The following is a 19481-nucleotide window of genomic DNA, read 5'->3' on the forward strand; positions in this document are numbered from 1 at the left end:
TAATAAAACAAACTCCAAATTAGGGCTCCTAGATGCCCAAATTCGGTGGAGAATTACGTTATGCAAAATTTGATGGCTCTAGGTACTGTTGTTTTATCACAATGCAAGAAACATACAAATATTTATGCAGATTCTTTATTATTTAATTATTAATTTCTTTAAATATAATACAGGGCTTTAATATTTGGTGGCAACAATTTGAAAAGTGAACCGACATTTCAATGCAAAATGCCAAAACGAAATTAATAGTTTTTCTGGGCAAATTGCCCCTTTGGACTAAAAAGCTTATCTTGGCAAATGTTTTAAATAAAACTGTATTGATTTTGAAACCAAATTGACAACCAAGTCTTAAACCAAGTCTTTAAAAACAGCAGAAACATTTTTCAGTTCTCTAAATCAGAGTTTTATTTAAAATCTACCAGGCTAAGAACGTTTCTTGCACAATTTAACTAAAAATACTTCAAAGTTTTTTTAACACTACTGTCATTACAGCAGATCAATGCATTTTAATATAAAAAATGCTAATAAATCAGTATAATATGTCACTGCGAATTGTTTGTAAACAAAGAACATTTGACGAGTAACAAAATTTTCATTTTATGATATTTAAGTAAACTTTTAGTGTTGTTATTTATAAGCACAGTACAATTTTTTTCATATAACTGTTTATAAGTAATGAAGATTATAATTTTAATTGAATCTTTTACAGGACATTAAACTATATAGATTCATTGTTTATTATACAAGGCTATTTACAGACAATAGAAATGAATTTTTATTTCAGTAACTATTAAATCTGAATTGTAGGTTTTTATTAAGCAAGATAAAATGCCCTAGCCTCCTAAAGTTTATTTTGTTAGATGACAGTAACAATAATTTGAGCACAAAATATAATAATTTAGGTATAAAATGTTTATTTGAATAATTATTTTTCGCTTAAAAAACTGCTTCATAAAATTACATGCTTTAGTAAAACAAACTGGATTTTTTTCCCATTCAGTATTCAATCATAAATAACACGTATTTAACTTTTGCTTTAAAAATACCTTAAATAAAAAATTACAGTTGCCTGTATGTCTTAACCGCTTCCCTGATTATCCCGAGTTATCTTGGGTTCGTATATATTGCAGTTAATTATTATCCCGAGAAAACTCGGGCGAAGCAGAATTTGTTAGTACGATTTCTTTTATCACGGTTTTACTCGGTCTGGAGGAAATGAAAGGAAATATTTAGCTTTGATTGGCAGTTTGCCAAATTTTGTTGGTTGCACGGTTCTTTTGGATGGACTGGTCGCGTGTTTCTCTATTGTATAGTATATGTTGGCTTGTGGATGAGTAATGTATAAAGAAAGATGCATGTGTTGGAAAAAAATAAAATAATGGCGATGATGGAAGATAGCAAAAGCGATGATTTTTCAGATAGTGATTATGGGTTGGGGGAAAAAAAAAATCAAATCCAACAAGACAGTGTACTCTGTGCTCCCGTGAAAGAGATTCCAGCGATAAGGCAGTAAGAAAAGAGACCAGATACAAGTGTAGAACGTCAGGTACCACTCTGTGCTGTCCCTTGTTTCAAAAACTATCATACAAAGATTAATATTTAACTTTTTTTCGTTTGCCCGAGATAACTCGGGATAGTAAACTAATATTAAAAATAAATGCTTTTACACCTTCAAAAAATTAAAAATTCAACTTAAAACCTACATATTTTGATTTGTTTTGTTTTGTTGTATTTAATAATAAAATAAAAAATGTGATGATTTTTTGCAATTTTTTTCAAAAAAATTTGTAAGGGAAGCGTTTAATAGAAGGCCTTAATTTACTTTCCTAGTTTGTTCTGTATTGATGTATTTCAGAATCCAAGAATAATAAAAATTTCTAAAAACAAGATTTTTTATTCTAACATAAATAAGCATGCATTTATGATGGCAATAATTTCACCTTTTGATTTGATTTGAAAAATTATCATTGAAATAGAAAACTGATAAATTCATAAACTCATTAAAAACTGAAATCTAGAAAAATGCAGTACACAGACAATAAAAAATATAGATAAAATTATAATTTAATATTTTTCAATTTTACACAAAACGTGTTATACACATCTGGTCATCTCTGAATTATAAAAATATACAAAAAAACATTTTTGCACCTTTTTTTTAAACTTAGATTCACATTTATTACTGGGTTTTGACTTCAGAACAGAAAAATATATTTTATGGCAACAAAGGTATTTACATGCATCACACACATTCTAAAAATATGCATTATTAAAAATGCACCTCTTCACACATTTAATGTACAGAATATTATAAAAAGACTGGATTATGATATCAGTTCCATCATGCGGCTGTTATCTCTTTCTTTATTTTAAATTTGTCCCATAGGTTTTAAACCAGGAGATATCTGAAAAATATAATTTTCCCAAATCAAAATGGATTTATATTATTTTACTACACCAGCATACTACCACAAATCCTTCCTTGAAAATTAAACGTTTATAGGTAAATTATTCATACATCACAATAATTCTATTCATTAAATAAGATATATATTCATATAACAAGTTTTCAAATTTATAGATACATTTAAAGACAATTTAAAATTAATATCTTACTTCTTAATTTAATATCAGCCAAATAATTAGTTTTATGCAAATTTTTGCATGATGAAGCTGACTGAAATTACTGTCTTGTGTATTCAAACTAAATCCAATACATGTGTTCTAATTTTTAATTTTAAAATTAATAAGTATAATTAAAAATTTTTATTTTTACCTCAAACTGGCAAGCAGTTGTAGATATAATGTCTTCCACAGTTATTCCATCAGCAATTTCAACTAAAGTTAATCCATTTTCTTTATCTACATCAAATACGCCCTAAAAATAGAATAATCAGAATAAATACAATGATTTTTAAGCAGATTGAAATCAGAAATAAGGCACACTTCACAAGATCACAATGAAACAGTAAGAGATCATTATGGTATTTGTTTACATAATGGCTATGTGGTGTATCGAGAACTTAATCATAATTGGACTTTTATTGTTTCTTTTATAGAACTTAATCATAATGGCAAAGTGCCACGCATCGCAAGCACGCGAAGTACTTGTAAACCAGAACTAAAACCGGAATGAGGGGAGTTACAGGATACATGTGTAAGAGAGGATGATATCTTTTGTATGTAATAAAGTAGCATGCAGTTTAATACCGTTTCTTGTGAAATAATTACCTACTAAGGATACACAACATCTGGGCGATGAGGATTTGCAAATAATTTCCCGAGACCCAGAAGTGAGCAGGAAATTCAGTTTTTTGGGATTGGTTAATTTTATGACAATTTTTGCCCTAAATTAGTGACAATTGCAAATCCCTTATACCAATTAACTAAGAAAAACTCAAAATGTGTCTGGACGAAAGATTGTCAGGAGGCTTTTCTAAGCATTACAAACAAATAGTGTTCACAAAAAGTTTTGATGCATTATGATCCAAAATTGCCCTTAACATTGGCAACTGATGCATCACCAGTAGGGTTAGGTGCAGTACTTTCTCACAAACTTCCTGATGGAACAGAAAGGCCAATTGCATATGTTTCTAGGACACTGACTGAAACTGAGAAAAAATATTCTAAAACCGCTAAAGAAGCTTTGTCAATCATTTGGGGAACTAAATTTTTTTTTTTTTTTACTTAAAAGGCAGAAAATTGGCATTAATTACAGACCTTAAACCTCTCGCTGCAATTTTCGGTTTAAAGAATAGCATGCCAGTTTTGGCAGTAACAAGACTTTTGCATTACACTTTGGCTTTACAGTCATTCCAATTTGACATTATTTACCGTAAAAGAAAACAAGCATGATAATACAAAGTCCAAAATCCAGACTCGTTGGGACTTCAGCGATTCTGGATTAGGGGTTTTTCCGGTTTATAGATCATCAATTTAAATCAGGTAATATGGCATGCAGAAATTTTTATGAAATAAAGAACAATTATGATCTAAAGGGCATCAAAATTTACAACAACAACAACAACAACAACAACAAAAAAAAAAAAAAAAAAAAAAAAAAAAAAAAAAAAAAAAAAAGCTTAATATTTATTTGTTTACTTTATTAAACCTTTCTTTCAATGTAAGTTATTTAAGATGCTTTCACAAAAAATTTAAAATGTTCCTTTTTCTTGTGTCATATATAGTGGACTTTCCAATGCCATATTTCTCATATAATTTTGAGATGGATAGGCCTTTACCCATTTTTTGCAGCAATTCCACTTTTTGTTCAATGCACATCGAAACATGCTTTCACTTTGTAGATCCTTTGGCAGCTCCAGAATTGGAAACTCTTTTTGATATAATCGAAAGTTTAAGCTTAATTTTTATAAAATTGTTCTAACAGTCTGCAAAAAATAATAAGCCGGATCCAATCAGAAGATTAAGGAACAGCACAATCTGCAACATTAACTGAAATGCCTTTTTTTAGCCTAGCTTATACCATCCATTATACATTAAACACATAAAGTTTGTAGCTTTGAGCTCCGGATTACAGACTTTGTGCTGTACTGACCTTCTATCACGATTATCAACGAACTCAGAGCAGCTGTTTATTCAGGATGATGTAACTATTTTTTCAATTACAACAGATTGAAACTTTTTTGCCAATGATTTGGCCAATTCATTGGCTATGTGTGTGTAAGTGATGTGTGTGTAGGATATGTGTGTAAGTGAGGATATCTTTTGTATATAATAAAGTAGCATGTAGCTTAATACAATGTCTTGTTAAATGATTGCCTACTAAGGATACACAACAGGCTATATTCTGTGCCAATGATTTGGCTAAAGAAACTGAAACTGATGCAGAACTCAGTCCTCTCCTATGAATACTTCAAAGCGGCGGTGAATTAAAAGAAAAGGAGATGGAGTATTGTCTCCAAGATGACTGTATAATGTATGGTCAACATGTCTGTATTCCAAAACAATACCGTGAGGATGTCTTGAAAGAGTTGTACCACGGACACTTAGGGACTGTAAAGATGAAAGCAATTGCTAGATCTTACGTGTTTTAGAATGGTATTGTTAAAGATATCGAACATACTGTTAAAAACTGTTCTGAATGTGCAAAACATAAAATAGATCCTAAGGTAAAAGTTCATCATTGGGAGTACCCAAGCTCTCCAATGGAACATATTAATATCAGTTATGCAGGACCAAGTTTAAGATATTTCTACAGAGTAATTGAATCAAACACAAACTACAGCACCATTTAAACCATTTAGTAATGGAGAGGCTAAACGGTATGTGTTTGCAGTAAAACAATCTTAAGAACCATGCAAAGTTATCCGGGAACTTTGAAACAAAAACTGAGTACATTTTTGATGCAATCTAGGAAAGCATCGAATTTAACTCTCTACAGAGCCCTGCAATGCTAATGCTGAAGAGGGAAATTCGAACAAGAATAGATTTATTGAGACCAGATCTCAAAAGAAGGGCGGAAGAGAGAGTTCAAAAAGGAACCTGCAGATTTTCAGACCAAGGATTTAGAGTTGGTGATAAAGTGGCAGTAAGAAATTATCGTCAAGGTGACAGACGATGAAGATTTGAAACCGTCCAATCCAAGGATGGGCAACTTCATTACACCATAAATGTAGATGGTCAGCTATGGCGATGACATATTAATCAGATGCATGATGGAGGAACTATAACAGATGAGAGGTTCATACTTCCACCTCCAGCTCCCGTGATTTCCAAAGAGCCTGATAAGAGTGGAGTTCCAGAACCATCCAAAGTTAATAGCCACTAGGTAAATGAGTCTGCGTCGTCTTCCCAACCCAAGGTTGTATCAGATGTTCCATCCATTGGACCTGCTGCTGAAATAATCAGGTTACCAAAGAAACCTGCTGTGCCGCAACCTTTGCATTGGTCCAGTAGAGTTCGACTTCCCCAGATGGACTGCAGTTATGATAAAGGGGGAGGGATGTGATATATCGAAAGTTTAATCATAATCAGATTTAAAGCTGGCGCAGTGCACCAAGCATCGCAAGCATGCGAAATACTTGTAAACCAGAACTAAGACTGGAATGCAGGTAGTTGTAGGATATGTGTGTAAGTGAGGATATCTTTTGTATATAATAAAGTAGCATGTAGCTTAACACAATGTCTTGTTAAATGATTGCCTACTAAGGATACACAACAGGCTATATTCTAAAAAGATTGCATTATCAAAAAAAAAAAAAAAATCTTAAAACTAAGAAATGTTTAAATAAAAATTTCAAGTTAGAAAATTCACATTTTTTAAAAATATTACGGAATTATCTACAAAAAAATAAAAATCTGGCTAAACCTCTTCTTAAAGTTTTATACATTTCTGTAAACTTCGAAACCCTAAATTTACCATATGGCTAATCCACAATCTAGAATGAGTCTGGCATGTATAAAATATTTTTTTTTAAAGATGACTAATCTAAACTAGTTAAAATATGTTTATTTTTAAAACTTGTTATATCATTTTAGTTAGTATCTTAAGAAATGTCAATTTTAATAAGAACATATTCTAAAATCATTCCTAAAAATTTACCTTTTCTGTTATAATCATATCTACACACTTTTTCCCTGTTATAGGCAAGGAACAAGATTCTACAATTTTAGGTGCATTTCCTTTTGCAGTGTGTTCCATAGTCACAACTACTTTTGTTCCCATGTATCTACTAGCAACAAGATCCATTGCTCCTCCCATACCTTTGACTAGTTGGCCCTGTAAAATATAATAGTTCTTTAACTAAGTAAAAATTTATATACACATATTTTGCAACAAAATACTTAATAGGGGAGGCAACAAAACTAATCTGAAAGCTGAAATTGCCTTTATATCGGTAAAACTCTACACTACTTCATAACATCTTAATTTAGAGGGTTTTCTTAAAATTTGCAATAATATGTATGCACATATAGTTCTCTAAGAAAAATCCTCATATTCTGAGAAGTCATACATATATTTATTTTCAAATTACAAACAAATTATTGTATAATATTCTCACACATGAAAATCAAATAAGTGAACTTTCTCAAATTAAACATATTATAACTATATTTTTCCTTTTTCATAATATTAATAAAAGAGTTCATATAAACATGTGCACATACATGAAACAGGACGGTGATCTGGACAAAAGAGAAAAAATAGCTACAAATTAAAGACAGTCCTATTAATCATAAGCAAGCCAAGATCTTTCAAGTTGTACAAAGAAAACATTACAAATCAACTTTCATAATTTTGATATTTCTTTATCACGATTTTTAAAACTGCTTTACACAAGAAAGGTTACAGAAATATATTTACATTTTATAAAAACATTAATAGCAATTGTCTTAAAATCAAACTATCAGAACCAGTATCAATATTATGAGATTAATTTCTTGGTATAATATGTACTATGAATATTGTACAAAATGCTTCATGGAAAGTACATTTACATTTTTTATAAAAGCATTAATAGCAAGTGTCTTAAAACCAAACTATCAGAACCAATGTCAATATGATGAGATTAATTTTTTGGTATAAAATGTACTATGAATACTGTAAGTATTACAGTTAAACATAAAAACACATGGGAAAATATCAAAATAATAGCATAATAATGTGTAAAATCATGATCAATAATAAATCTCTCTTAAATTATAGGAGTTGATCAAAAAGTAATGAGACAACGCTGTTTCTTTTCAAAATACTCTTCTGTACTACTGTACAAAATATTATACAAAATCCAGACATCCAATATCTGGAGTGATCTAAAGTCTGGACCTTCAGATCACTAGGCCCAGATTCTCTCTTTTTTTTTTTTTTAAATGCTTTATTGATATTTCTTCATAATAAAACATGTTGAGAGTCCGGAATTTTAATTTCACTTCAGCACTGCTAAGTTGGTAAATCATTATTATTTTCCGGTTTCATCACTACATGGCTATCAACACACTGCTGCTTGAGAAATAACTCATGCAGTGATGTCTAAACAACTCTTAATATTGGTTATTGAACACCAAAGAGCATGGTAACCTTTAATATTCACATTATCCTTGGTGATAATTACAGATTTCAGCTAACTCTACTGCAAAGTTTTGAGTGTGTTGACAACAGAAATTTCTTTACATATGCAAAAAATAGATTGTAAGTGGTACTCATAGGCCAAAAGATTACATTTAGTGCTGTTTGAATTGAGAATAACTGATTTATTATTCAGATAAGCCCAGAGCTGGTGCTAGAGGCTAATGCGGCCTCCCAAGGCAGGAGAATTTAGGGGAGGCGAAATTTTTATGGAGTTCAGAGCACACAGTAACAAAATTAAGGGGTTGCAAAATCTTTAGAATTTAGGGAAACCACAGGGAGGCAAAATTTTTAGAATTGAGGGAGATGCTTGGCAGCAGAATTTTGGACTTGCACAAGGCTGCACCAGACTGCAAATAAATAGTATACATGGGAATTTATTTACTTGAGACTCAGATAAGTCTTAAGCATGTGCGGGAAATAGTCATAAATATAATAAATAACTAAACTAATATAATTTAGGCTTAACATCATCAGCATAGGATATAAGCAACACAAAATTTAGCATAGCAAGATGTATTCAGTCACCAATCTTATGGTACATCATCAACAGTATATTGCGGACACCAGCTAAGATTTATAATGATAGCAAAGAATTTGAAGGCCTTTATGTATGACAAATAAAAAGCGAAATTTTCCAATTACTGGGATTTATGAAGAAATGTGGAGAAATGGTAATTAATGAAGACGATGTAATGGAAGTTTTTTATAGTGATGACAATGCCACAGTCATCAATCAACTAATGGACGGCAAAAACTGTGGTATGGTTCTAAATCCAGAAAATACCACTACCGATGGTGAAGAAAGTGACAGAGAGATTGTTGAGAATGAAAAAATTCTGATTGACAATTTAGTGGGAATTCTCAATATCGCAATTACAGGACTTGAACAATAGAACGTAGCAAATGAATAAGAAATTATGTCTGTCTATGGAATTAACAAGAAATATAAAAAACAATGTATATTAAACTGTCTATGGAATTTACAAGAAACATAAAAAAACGATGTAAATTAAACAACATACATTGAAAGAAATGTTTAATAAAGAAACAAATAAATACTGGGCCTTTATTATTTTGTAAATTTTGATTCGCTTAAGGTCATAAATATTTCATTATTTCATATTTTAATTTTATAATTTCCACATGCCATCCTACTAGATTTAAACCAACGATCTAATATTCCAGAAAAATCCCAAATCTGGAATTGATGAAATCCCAATGAGTTTGGATCTTGGACTTAGTAATGTATAAGATTTTTCAGAATTTTCCAATATGAGGCTTTGCATTCCCAAGTCAATTTTTTGCTGTGACCACTTCTTCTGAATTTGCTGATGTAAGTCTGTAAAACATTCAAATACACTGCCCTCCAAAAGTTAAGGAACAGCATGTTTTTTGTGGCTAATTTGAGAATGAAGCAACATAGAAACAAGAAGTTTACAGAATATGTTCACTAAACAGTTCTTTAATGAATGCGACATAGAATATTTCTAAAGTTCAACATAAACATGAATTACAACAAAAAATTTAACTCTTGGCAGAGAAATCTAGTCTTGTAAAAACAGTATGTCACAGTTTTTTGAAAAGAAAAGGAAAAAAAAAAAAAAACTGGGGTGGTAACATTACAAAAATGAGTTCTAATCAGGTGTAGTGAACACGTGTTTCGGTGAAGCGTTGGTAGTTGCTAGCTCGTGTCGCCATCTATTAACACTAGTGAGAAGTGCAGCATCACATGAGCGAGCTCGAACTGGGTTGGTTATTTATGAGTAGAATTCTTTACCTCTAGCCTAAAAGAGCTCCGTTGCGCTAGTTTCAAGAATTCCAACTCTTTCAAATTAAGCGAACATTGAGATGTTCTTGAGATCGCTACAAAGGAATGTGCCCATCCCTTGCTACAATACACTGGCGGCAGCAATATTCCTTAAATTGTCGGTCAGTGAAATGGGAAGCAACGACCAGACATGGAGTAATCCAAGTTCTAGCTCATCTAATGACCTTGGAGGAGGACCTAAAGCAACAAGGTAGTCCCATAGATGCTCTATCAGATTCAGGTCTGAGGACAGAGCTGACCATTCCATCTGTTTCATACAATTACCCTCAAGATATTCTTCAGCAACCCAAACTTGGTGCGGTCGCGCATTGTCGTCCATCAGAAGAAATCCAGGACCAATAGCAGCGGCATATGGGTTAACATATTGATCAAAGATCTCGTCTCAATATCTCCCACCGGTCGTTCCTCCATGGAACACATGCAGGTCTCAGTGTGACCACTGAGAGAGATACCAGCCTGACATATATGATATAAGCCTGACAGAAAGATGAATTCATAGATAGTACTTTTTTCCTCAGAGAAAGTAATGTAATATGGGGTTGAACTATAGCCTAAGAATCTTTTCTCTGTAGTTAGAATGACAACAGGGTATTGAAATGCATTAAGTTGTTTATTTTTATTATATCCATCATCATCACCATTCACTGTAGGTGCTAAATAGAAATTTGAATTTAATAACTCAATCTCTGTTATTGGTTAATGTTATATGCCATAGATTTATTTGAAATTAACTGAGTTGCAGTACTTTGCAGTTATCAGAAAAAATAGTTTTAAACTTACATTTAAATTAAATCCCTTACAACAGCTTTCAAAAAGTAATATCAAGCACTATAACACATGTAAAAATAGTTTGAAATAATTAAAAAAAGAGGAAGTATTGAGTTAGAATTAAAATAAGAAGATCTGAAAGTTATAAAACTGAAAAATAGTTAGAAAATAGGTAAAACTGAAAAATATAAAATATGTATGCACATAAATACACACACATGCAATTTGGCTTATTTCAAAAAGTCAACTATTGTAGTTTATTGTGCAGATTCTCTATAACAGTTCTTGCAAAAACTTTAACTTCAAAGTTTAATATAATCAGCATGAAAAATGTTTAATAAATTTTGGGAACTATATGCTAATTTTGAAAGACTAGCTACTTTTAATGATTAAATTTTAAAGCTTTGAATATAATTTTTTATTATCAGGAAATTCTGAATACACACATATTTTACAACCCAGATTCTCATCAGAAATTGGATTTTCAATAAAAATTCAGTAGGCATTTAATCATTGATCTCTATCCCAGATTTTTTTTTTCCCCCTATTACAAACTGAGAAAAATACAAATTCTGTTTTAGCTTTCTGTTTATCTATGAACAGATATGCTAAGAAGAGAAAAAAAAAAAAAAAACACCTGCTTGACATATTTAGTGTAACAGTAAGATAAATATTCTGCTAGAGTAAAATAAGTAAATAAATAAGAAAAGTAGTTTGAAACTGATATTTTAAATGTAATGTAATTTTCAAACTTTTTAATGGTTAAATAAACATTAACAACAATGATATAATTTAACACGTTGTTCACATATGCTCATATGATATTATTTTTACTGCATATAACAGAAAGGGTCATAATATTTAGAGGTATGACTGGAAAAAAATTAATGCCTAATAAATACATATTAAAATATTATGCTTACAGGTATCATCCAATTAGATAAATCTCCATATCTTGATACTTCCATACCACCTAGCATAGTCAACTGAATATGACCCCTACGAATATAAAGAAATAATCAAAATTATACTTACATTACTTTCTTGCCATTTACAATTTATCACATAAGTATTTCATTTAATATAATTTCAGATTCATTATTTAATTAGTTTTAGCATTCCTGCAGAAATACAATTTCACCCTCTCCTTACAAACAATGTGTCAGAAAAAAAAAAGTGAGGGGGGAAAAAAAAAACCCGGTTACTCTCTACCTTTCCTTTTAAGCAATTTATTCAAAATTGAACCTATAATAATACCAAAACCAAGATCACTAAAACAATTGGTTGCCTCCTTTTTTAAATATAAACTTATAATTAAATTTTTATGAAATCAACTATATATGTATGTACCCTAGTAAATAAGTAAGTCAAATGCATTATGAAGTAGAATAAAAATAATTTGACTTATTTCTAGAGAAAGACATGAAGAATATGAGGAATTTAATCAATGACATATGTAACAATCGGTCATAACAATAACCAAATAATAAACACAGTCTGATTTATTTTAAATCAAACTTAGTGATAATGCACATCATCAAATTTATGAAAGCTCCAAGACAAGACAATTTTTTTTGTTTTCACTGCATTCATATAAAATATCTAAAATCAATACAGGAAGTACAGAAAGTTCTTCCTATGTTTACATTATTAACATACATAATAACAAATGTTTCTGTGTCATACTACATTTAAAACAGTAATTTGTTGCATTTATAATACATAGCAGAGTAAACCAAAAGCTGAATATTTCTATATTTCATCAAATCCATTAATACAAAACACCTAAAATCAAATTTGTAGGAAGTACAGAAAGTTGAAGACATTAACATACGTTATAATAAATGTTTCTGTGTCATACTACATTTAAAACACTAATTTGTTGCATTTATAATATACAGCAGAGTAAACTGAATGCTGACTATTACTATGCATTTCATCAAATCCATTAATTTTTGTATGCTTAGTCACAGACATTGAATTCTCAATCATCCAGAGATAGGTTATCTGCCAAGCAGATTGTCTTGTCTTGAGTTAGCAAGAGGGAGTTTTTGCACATGAAAATGAAATATTTGTGAGCTTTTGGAAGAAACTTGTGAGTTCTGATGCAGTGAATTTCAAAGCAAAAACTAAGAAAAGTTGAAAGCTTAATGCTATTTATTTCATGCATCTGGGGAAGGAAGCTGATTCCTGCTATAATAAAGCAAGGATTTTCTGCAAATGAAAGAGTGACAGCACTCATATATATTCATTGAAAACATTACTTGTGTTTAAAGACATTCAGATCTTAAGAGAAGAAAAAATAGCTGTAGGAAGAACAGAACAGTGAAGATTATAAGATATTCCAATGTTAAAAAATTCAATAAAAACCACTAAAAAGAGTGCAATGAAAAAAGTGAAGGAACAACAATAAATCATTGGAATATGCAGACTTTTTACTAGTTTACTGTTATTCTTTCATTTTTTTCACTTTTTTTAGTAGTTCTTATGACATAATTATGACATCCAAAACATTAAGAATTTCCAAAATGCAACCAATATCTGAATAAATAAATATTATTCCTATGTTCTCCTTTGTTCTTCTTAAGTAATTTAAAAAAATTCCTAACATTTTTTTTAAAACTATTTTTAAGAATTGAGACAAAAATTTAAGGGGAAATTTTTTTTTTTTTTTTCAATGTGCAAGTGTGCGAGTGAAAACTTCAATTCTATTGAAGTCCGTTAGTTTGAAATTGCAAGATGTCATTACATCATTACTAGATTAAGAAAATAAAATGGAATTCAAATTTAGAGACTTCATGACACTGAAGCTTCCAACATTAAGATCACAGCAAATAATGACATTTTTGGAGCAAAATTAAAAATATAACAAAGAATGCTACATAAGGATCAATGCAATGATATCTAAGGGGCTATCATGTTTACCTGCTAGAATGAAGTTTTATATACATGTACTTGCTACAAAGAAATGACTGCCAATTACTAAAACAAAAACAATTTAGGATTAACATGCTCTAAATGAAGAATTTCAAATATTTGAACGATAATTTACACATTAAACTGATAAAAAATTATTCAGAAAAAACTATTATGATGCTAATATATATGCATATTAGTCTTTTTTCCTACAAGTCTAATACAAGTCCTATAAGTCTTTTCTATTTTTTTAATGAAAAATGCTTAATCCAAACGGACTTGGTAATTTTCATTCACACTGTCAAGATTCAAATCTCTCTAATGAGCAATTACAAAAGTAGGAGTTAAGCATTGTTTTCATTACTGGGGTTTTAAAAATTTTTTAAGGGAAAAAAACTATTATAAATTTTTATGCAACATAAATTAGTTCAGAGATCTTTGTGGAACTGCAAGAAAATCCTAATAAAGATGTTACTGTTGTTTAGTTGATTATTACACCACTTCAATATGCAACAGTTACTTATCTTAGTGAAGTATACTTTTATGCCTTTTGTGAGAGAAACCCTCTTATATTCATATTACACATGGGGGGTGCTATCAGAATCTAGTTTAACCAGTAATTTGCCGAGACTCAAACATAGTGTTCAATGGTTTCACAAATATTAGTGTTCATGGTCAACATTAGTTAAAACATTAGTGTCCTCATTGTTAGACTCAAATGTTTGAGTACATTAATGTTAGTGCTCAATGGTCAGTGCCACAGAGACATTTCAGAATGATAACGCATACATTTATGGAAAAAGAGGTGTAGCAACAAAATACTGAAAGCTTTCAACTTACATAATATGCAACATATAGAAGGTTTATAGAGTAACTCACTGACACCTATTTATTAAGATGGATCACAATTATTGAAAATTCTGAAGCTAAAAATAATGAAAATAAACACACACACACACACACACACACAAAAAAAAAAAAAAAAAAAAAAAAAAAAAAAAAGAGGCAACAGAGTTTTGGCTAGATAACCGTATTCCTTTCCCTGGCATTTTAGTGCAAGGTGCTGGAAATTTAAACAGTACTCAATTTTTTTTTCCCTCTTCAATTAAGAGAACGAGCTCCTCTAAATTAAAAAAATGTATTTATCTATGTAGTGACTATTTTTATCCTATTCACAAAGAGAAACCATTGCAAACTACCTGCAAAGATCACATAAAACCTTTCCTGTTGAACCTGTTGAACTTTATACCACCCTAATACAAAAACTGACTCATCATCATGAAACAAACACAAACAAACAATCAGTCTACAATTTCCCTGATTCGCCTGTACATTCACTTTCTGTAATTATTTATGGATTATTTGATGTCCAAAGAATAGAGACAACAATAACAAAACACGAGATTCAAGTTATGGGGAAGTAAAAATGAAGATATCTTATTAGATATTGTAATGTAAATGTTAGTATGTGTTCTTATTAAAATGTAGGTTTCTTTCAAAGAAATAATATTATGATAGTTACCTGTAGTTGATCAATGACACCTTTCAATTGTTATGTTCTTATTTTAACCATGTCTTTCAGAAATTAAATTATTCACATAATTTTCCCCTCTTGATTTTTTGATGACAAAATTAATAAAAAAAGTGGGAGGGGAAATATGCGAGGAAAATCTGGTATACGTCAGATCACATTTTTGAATGCATAAAAAACAAGATTCTAATATAGTTAACTTCTAATATAGTTTATAATCTCTCTGAATTTATATTATAAAATTAATGATAATTTATATAGCTTCTTATTATTCAGATTATTCCTTTGTATATTTTTTATTCATTAATTTATGTAAATATTACTGAAAAATCTATGAATGTTGTAAAATATAATTTTTTGTATTGTAACTATATTAATGTGAATGTTACTGAAAATCTATGAAAGTTGTAAAATTAAATTTTTGTGTCGTAATTTTATTTATTTTCCTATATTTATTTCTTCTTGAAATTCCTTGGAAAATTCTAGATATTTTATTCTAGATATCAGTTGCGAATTGCGCTAGACTTTATGTTTTTTCCCATTTGGTTCCACCACCTGCTATCCAGTTTACTTTTGAAGTTGAGACATCCAAGTCTCTTCCATTCCTTGACATCTTGGTTACACAAAATACATCTAATTTTAGTACTACTGTATATTGTAAACTTTTATCTGTTTGCCTTCCACTACAGTTTGAATCCTGTCATCTAATTAGTTAAAGTTTTAGTTAATAAAAAGAAGTTAGCTTCTTTTTATTCTTTGTTTTCTAAATACTTCAAGTTTGTTCCTCTAAGTCAGCTATTGATCACGAACTAAACTACTTAAAAGCTATTCCTTTGACAAAAGTTTCCCAACTGGTATTATTGAATAAGCAGTTAAAAAATTCTCATCTCAACACACACACAAAAAAAGCATTGTCTTATTTTAGAAGATTATAAGGATTCTGTGTCACTCCCTTGTTTTCCCTATAAAAGTGGACACATTTTACAGAAGTTTAACTCTCGCATTGTTTTTTCTCCCATTAATAAAATTCAAAGCCTCCATACTTAAAGATCCTAATCTGGATACAAACTCCTGGGATACACAGAATATTCCAATGTGGTTTAATGCAGATTGGTCAGACTAAAAGAGCCTTAAAATTTTCCACTAAGGCATATGAAGCATACGTCAAGAAAAAAGGAAACAGAAATCTTCTGTTGCTCAAGAAATTATATTTTCCATTTTTCTGCAGTCAAGAAACGCAGAAATCTTCTGTTGCTCAAGAAATCATATTTTCCATTTTTCTGCAGCCAAAGTTACTCAGAAAGCATTTTCTGTTGGCAAACTAGAATTTCTAGAGCCATTTCACATTCATAAAAGTCTTTCAATTCTAGTTAATGATCCAAATTCCAATTCGAATCTAAGTTCTGTACTAAAACCTTCAAAATTACCACTACAAATTCTAAAACTTAATGTGGATTACTGTTGCTTGAACTTCTAATAAATATATGGCACATCTTTAAAAGCCCTGAAAATTTCACTTTTTGCAGTTTACATGACCAATTTGAATTGCTGATATTTTCTGATAAACCATGGATACCCACAAATTAATCAGCATAAGTAATTAAAAGTTCAACGCATTTCCTTATAAACCTCAATCATTCTCAAAAATGATTTGTTTTACCAATTCTTCAAATAACTCTTCTGTATACATTCTTTAACACAAAGAGAAAATTTTCGCAGAACTTTTATTCAGTCTGAATATTTTCTTCAGTTCTCTCATGCAGGTTCCATAAATTAAAAACAATTCCCTCTTATTTCACAAGTTCTGTACACAAATAGCAGCAGTTATTTGCTATTCCACTTTGATAATCTTTGCCTATACAATTTATAAAAACTATTCATATTTTTATATAAACTATTTTCTTTAATTAAAGTGATATTTATTAAGCCCCGCTAAGTTTGCTGTTATTAAGCCTGTGTGTTATATCACAGACAAATTAACATTCAAATTTTTGCATAATAATGTGCAATTTAATTTTAATGCACCTAAAGGGATATTGTCATCTATTATGTTTCTTTGTTTTTCTAATACAGTCATCTATTATTTGCTAGCAAGAACAAATTGCTGTTGAGGAACACATCACTTTCTACAACAGTTAATCATCTAATACAATTGTTAATGCTGATATTAATGTTTACAAATAGGTAGTGCCGTGAGCTATGATTGTTGTTCACTGCATCTAGAGTGAGGACTAAACTTGAGTACATTACAGTCATATATGATACTTTGGATGATCAAACTAAAAGCCTGCTCTTATCTCATGAACACTACTAACAAATAAAAAAAAAAATTATTCAACACTTCCAATTAACAGCACTCCAAGTCTCCTCTCATATGAAAACTAATAAGATTTTGAGGGGAAAAAAAAAAGGAGTAAATTCTCTAATGTATTTAAAACTAAAATTAAATATCAAAATGGATCACATACTATCTATACCTACTATCATGAACTATATAAATAACTATATCCACAATAATCAAAATATATCCCCCCCCGAAAAAAAACAAAAACTGAAAGGTTTCAGATTTTAAATTACGTCCAAAGGGGGAGTTTTTTTACATTTTGTCTGTTACCTTTATTTATTAAATATCACGTTCTCTGCACTTAAACCATAAAATTCAGTTCAAGAGCAATATCGCAAAATAGTTTTAAATTAAGCATATCTTTAGAATTTCCAGTACGCAGTCTCACGCGCTGGAGATAAAAATGTATTTTCTGCTCGCCTTGAAATCCTTGAGTTTGTTAATAAAAAATTCATTAAAGTTTTACAAAATATGAAATCGATAATAAAATAAACTCTAAATTTCAAATTTGGGCTTCTACATGCCAATATTCGCAGTAGGATTATGCGATTCAAAATTTGATGGTTCTATATGTACCGTTGTTTTATCACAATGTGAGAAATATACATACCATTTATGCAGATTTTTCATTATTTAATTTCTTCAAATATAATGCAAGACTCTAACATTTGATGGCAACAGTTTGAAAAGTGAAACGGACATTTATAGTGAACCAATGCAAAATCGCAAAATGAAAACAATAGTCCTTCAGGGGCAAGCAAAGCCTCTTTGGACTAAAAAAAGAAATAAAAAAAGGGTAGTTAAAAAAGGATAATTGTTTTATTTTTGTCTACATCTCTCACTGGATTCTGCAAAACTATTTCAAGCTCTAGCATGGAAAACACATCCATCACACATGACATAATAGATTTAAATAATAAAATGGAAATGAATTTTTTGTCTTAGTTTACCTTTTCATGTGTTGTAAAATCCATTAATGTTTATGTTAGTAGTGTCAATATGAAAATCAAAACATATAACAAACTATTTCGGCAGTCAGGAATATTACTCACCCTCTGATCATTGCAAATGATTCTTCACTTGGAAAAAATGATGCCCCAGGGAGAACAGTGACAGTTTCTTTCCCTGCATTTATCAAATCAGCATCTTGTTCATTTTCCAATGGATATGGGCCCTAAATTATACATTTTGATAAATATATGTTCTGATTTTGCGACAAGCCTTATATTTAAAATTACACAAATCCGAAAACTGCATAGCACATGCTAAATAAATTCTGGGGGTTAAATAACAAAAATTTAACAATAAAAAAGTTGGTGTGCACAGTTAAGCAGATATCATATAGTTATAGTAACAGCATGTTACACAGCTTTGTTAGCTTGTGAGGTTCAATTAGAATTTTGCATTCTGTTCATATGATACAAGAGCCAAGTCTTTATTATCACTGATCAGTAATAGCAAAGCTCATAATTGAGCAAGCTAACAAGATAAAGGGAATGCTATTGTGAAAAGCATTACTTAAATAATTAAAAATAATATTTCATGGTAACTTTTATCTATCTACTAATATTAACTATAAACCGTATTTTCTAAATTTTCAGTCTTGAAAAATCAACTTACCAATCCTAGAACACCATTTTCACCATGAAGATGAACTGTTATACCTGGCGGGATATAATTACTTGCTAAAACTGGAATACCAATACCAAGATTAACTTAATCAAGTTAAGGTACGTATAATCATTTTAGGATAATAGGAAGATCACAACTATAGTTGGTTTGTTCAGAACACTTTGGAGTTTAACCAGTCAGTGACCAAAATTTACACACATTAAATAAAATGTAGGAAAAGATGTAGAGAGATTTAAAAAAAAAAGGGGGGGAATTAAATGGTTTACTAGTGGTATTTTATAATAGTAAGATACACTACAAAGAAACTTTAGATATTTTATGAAAAACTAAAAAAAAAAAAAAAAAAAAACATGTTTAATTAAGAGAGAAGGGA

At 30.1% G+C, this 19481-nt stretch overlaps 1 protein-coding gene across 5 annotated transcripts in view; it reads right to left on the reverse strand.

Moving 5' to 3' along the window:
• Window positions 1-2046: 2046 nt before the first annotated feature.
• SCOT (Succinyl-CoA:3-ketoacid CoA transferase) overlaps window positions 2047-19481 on the reverse strand; it is a 58134-nt gene continuing 40699 nt past the window's right edge. For all 5 annotated transcript variants that reach the window (XM_085825459.1, XM_035370747.2, XM_035370748.2 and 2 more), the window contains 6 exons: window positions 19097-19191; window positions 18529-18650; window positions 11609-11684; window positions 6563-6739; window positions 2777-2878; window positions 2047-2405 (listed from right to left, as the gene is read on the reverse strand). In XM_085825459.1, coding sequence (XP_085681585.1) covers window positions 2370-2405; window positions 2777-2878; window positions 6563-6739; window positions 11609-11684; window positions 18529-18650; window positions 19097-19191 — 608 coding nt within the window. In that variant the 3' untranslated portion in view covers window positions 2047-2369. The remainder of the gene's footprint in view (window positions 2406-2776; window positions 2879-6562; window positions 6740-11608; window positions 11685-18528; window positions 18651-19096; window positions 19192-19481) is intronic.

Source organism: Stegodyphus dumicola, chromosome 10 (genome assembly GCF_044657685.1).
Source record: "Stegodyphus dumicola isolate Sdum_Otavi_A_Nest chromosome 10, ASM4465768v1".
NCBI classification, from domain to species: Eukaryota; Metazoa; Arthropoda; class Arachnida; order Araneae; family Eresidae; genus Stegodyphus; species Stegodyphus dumicola.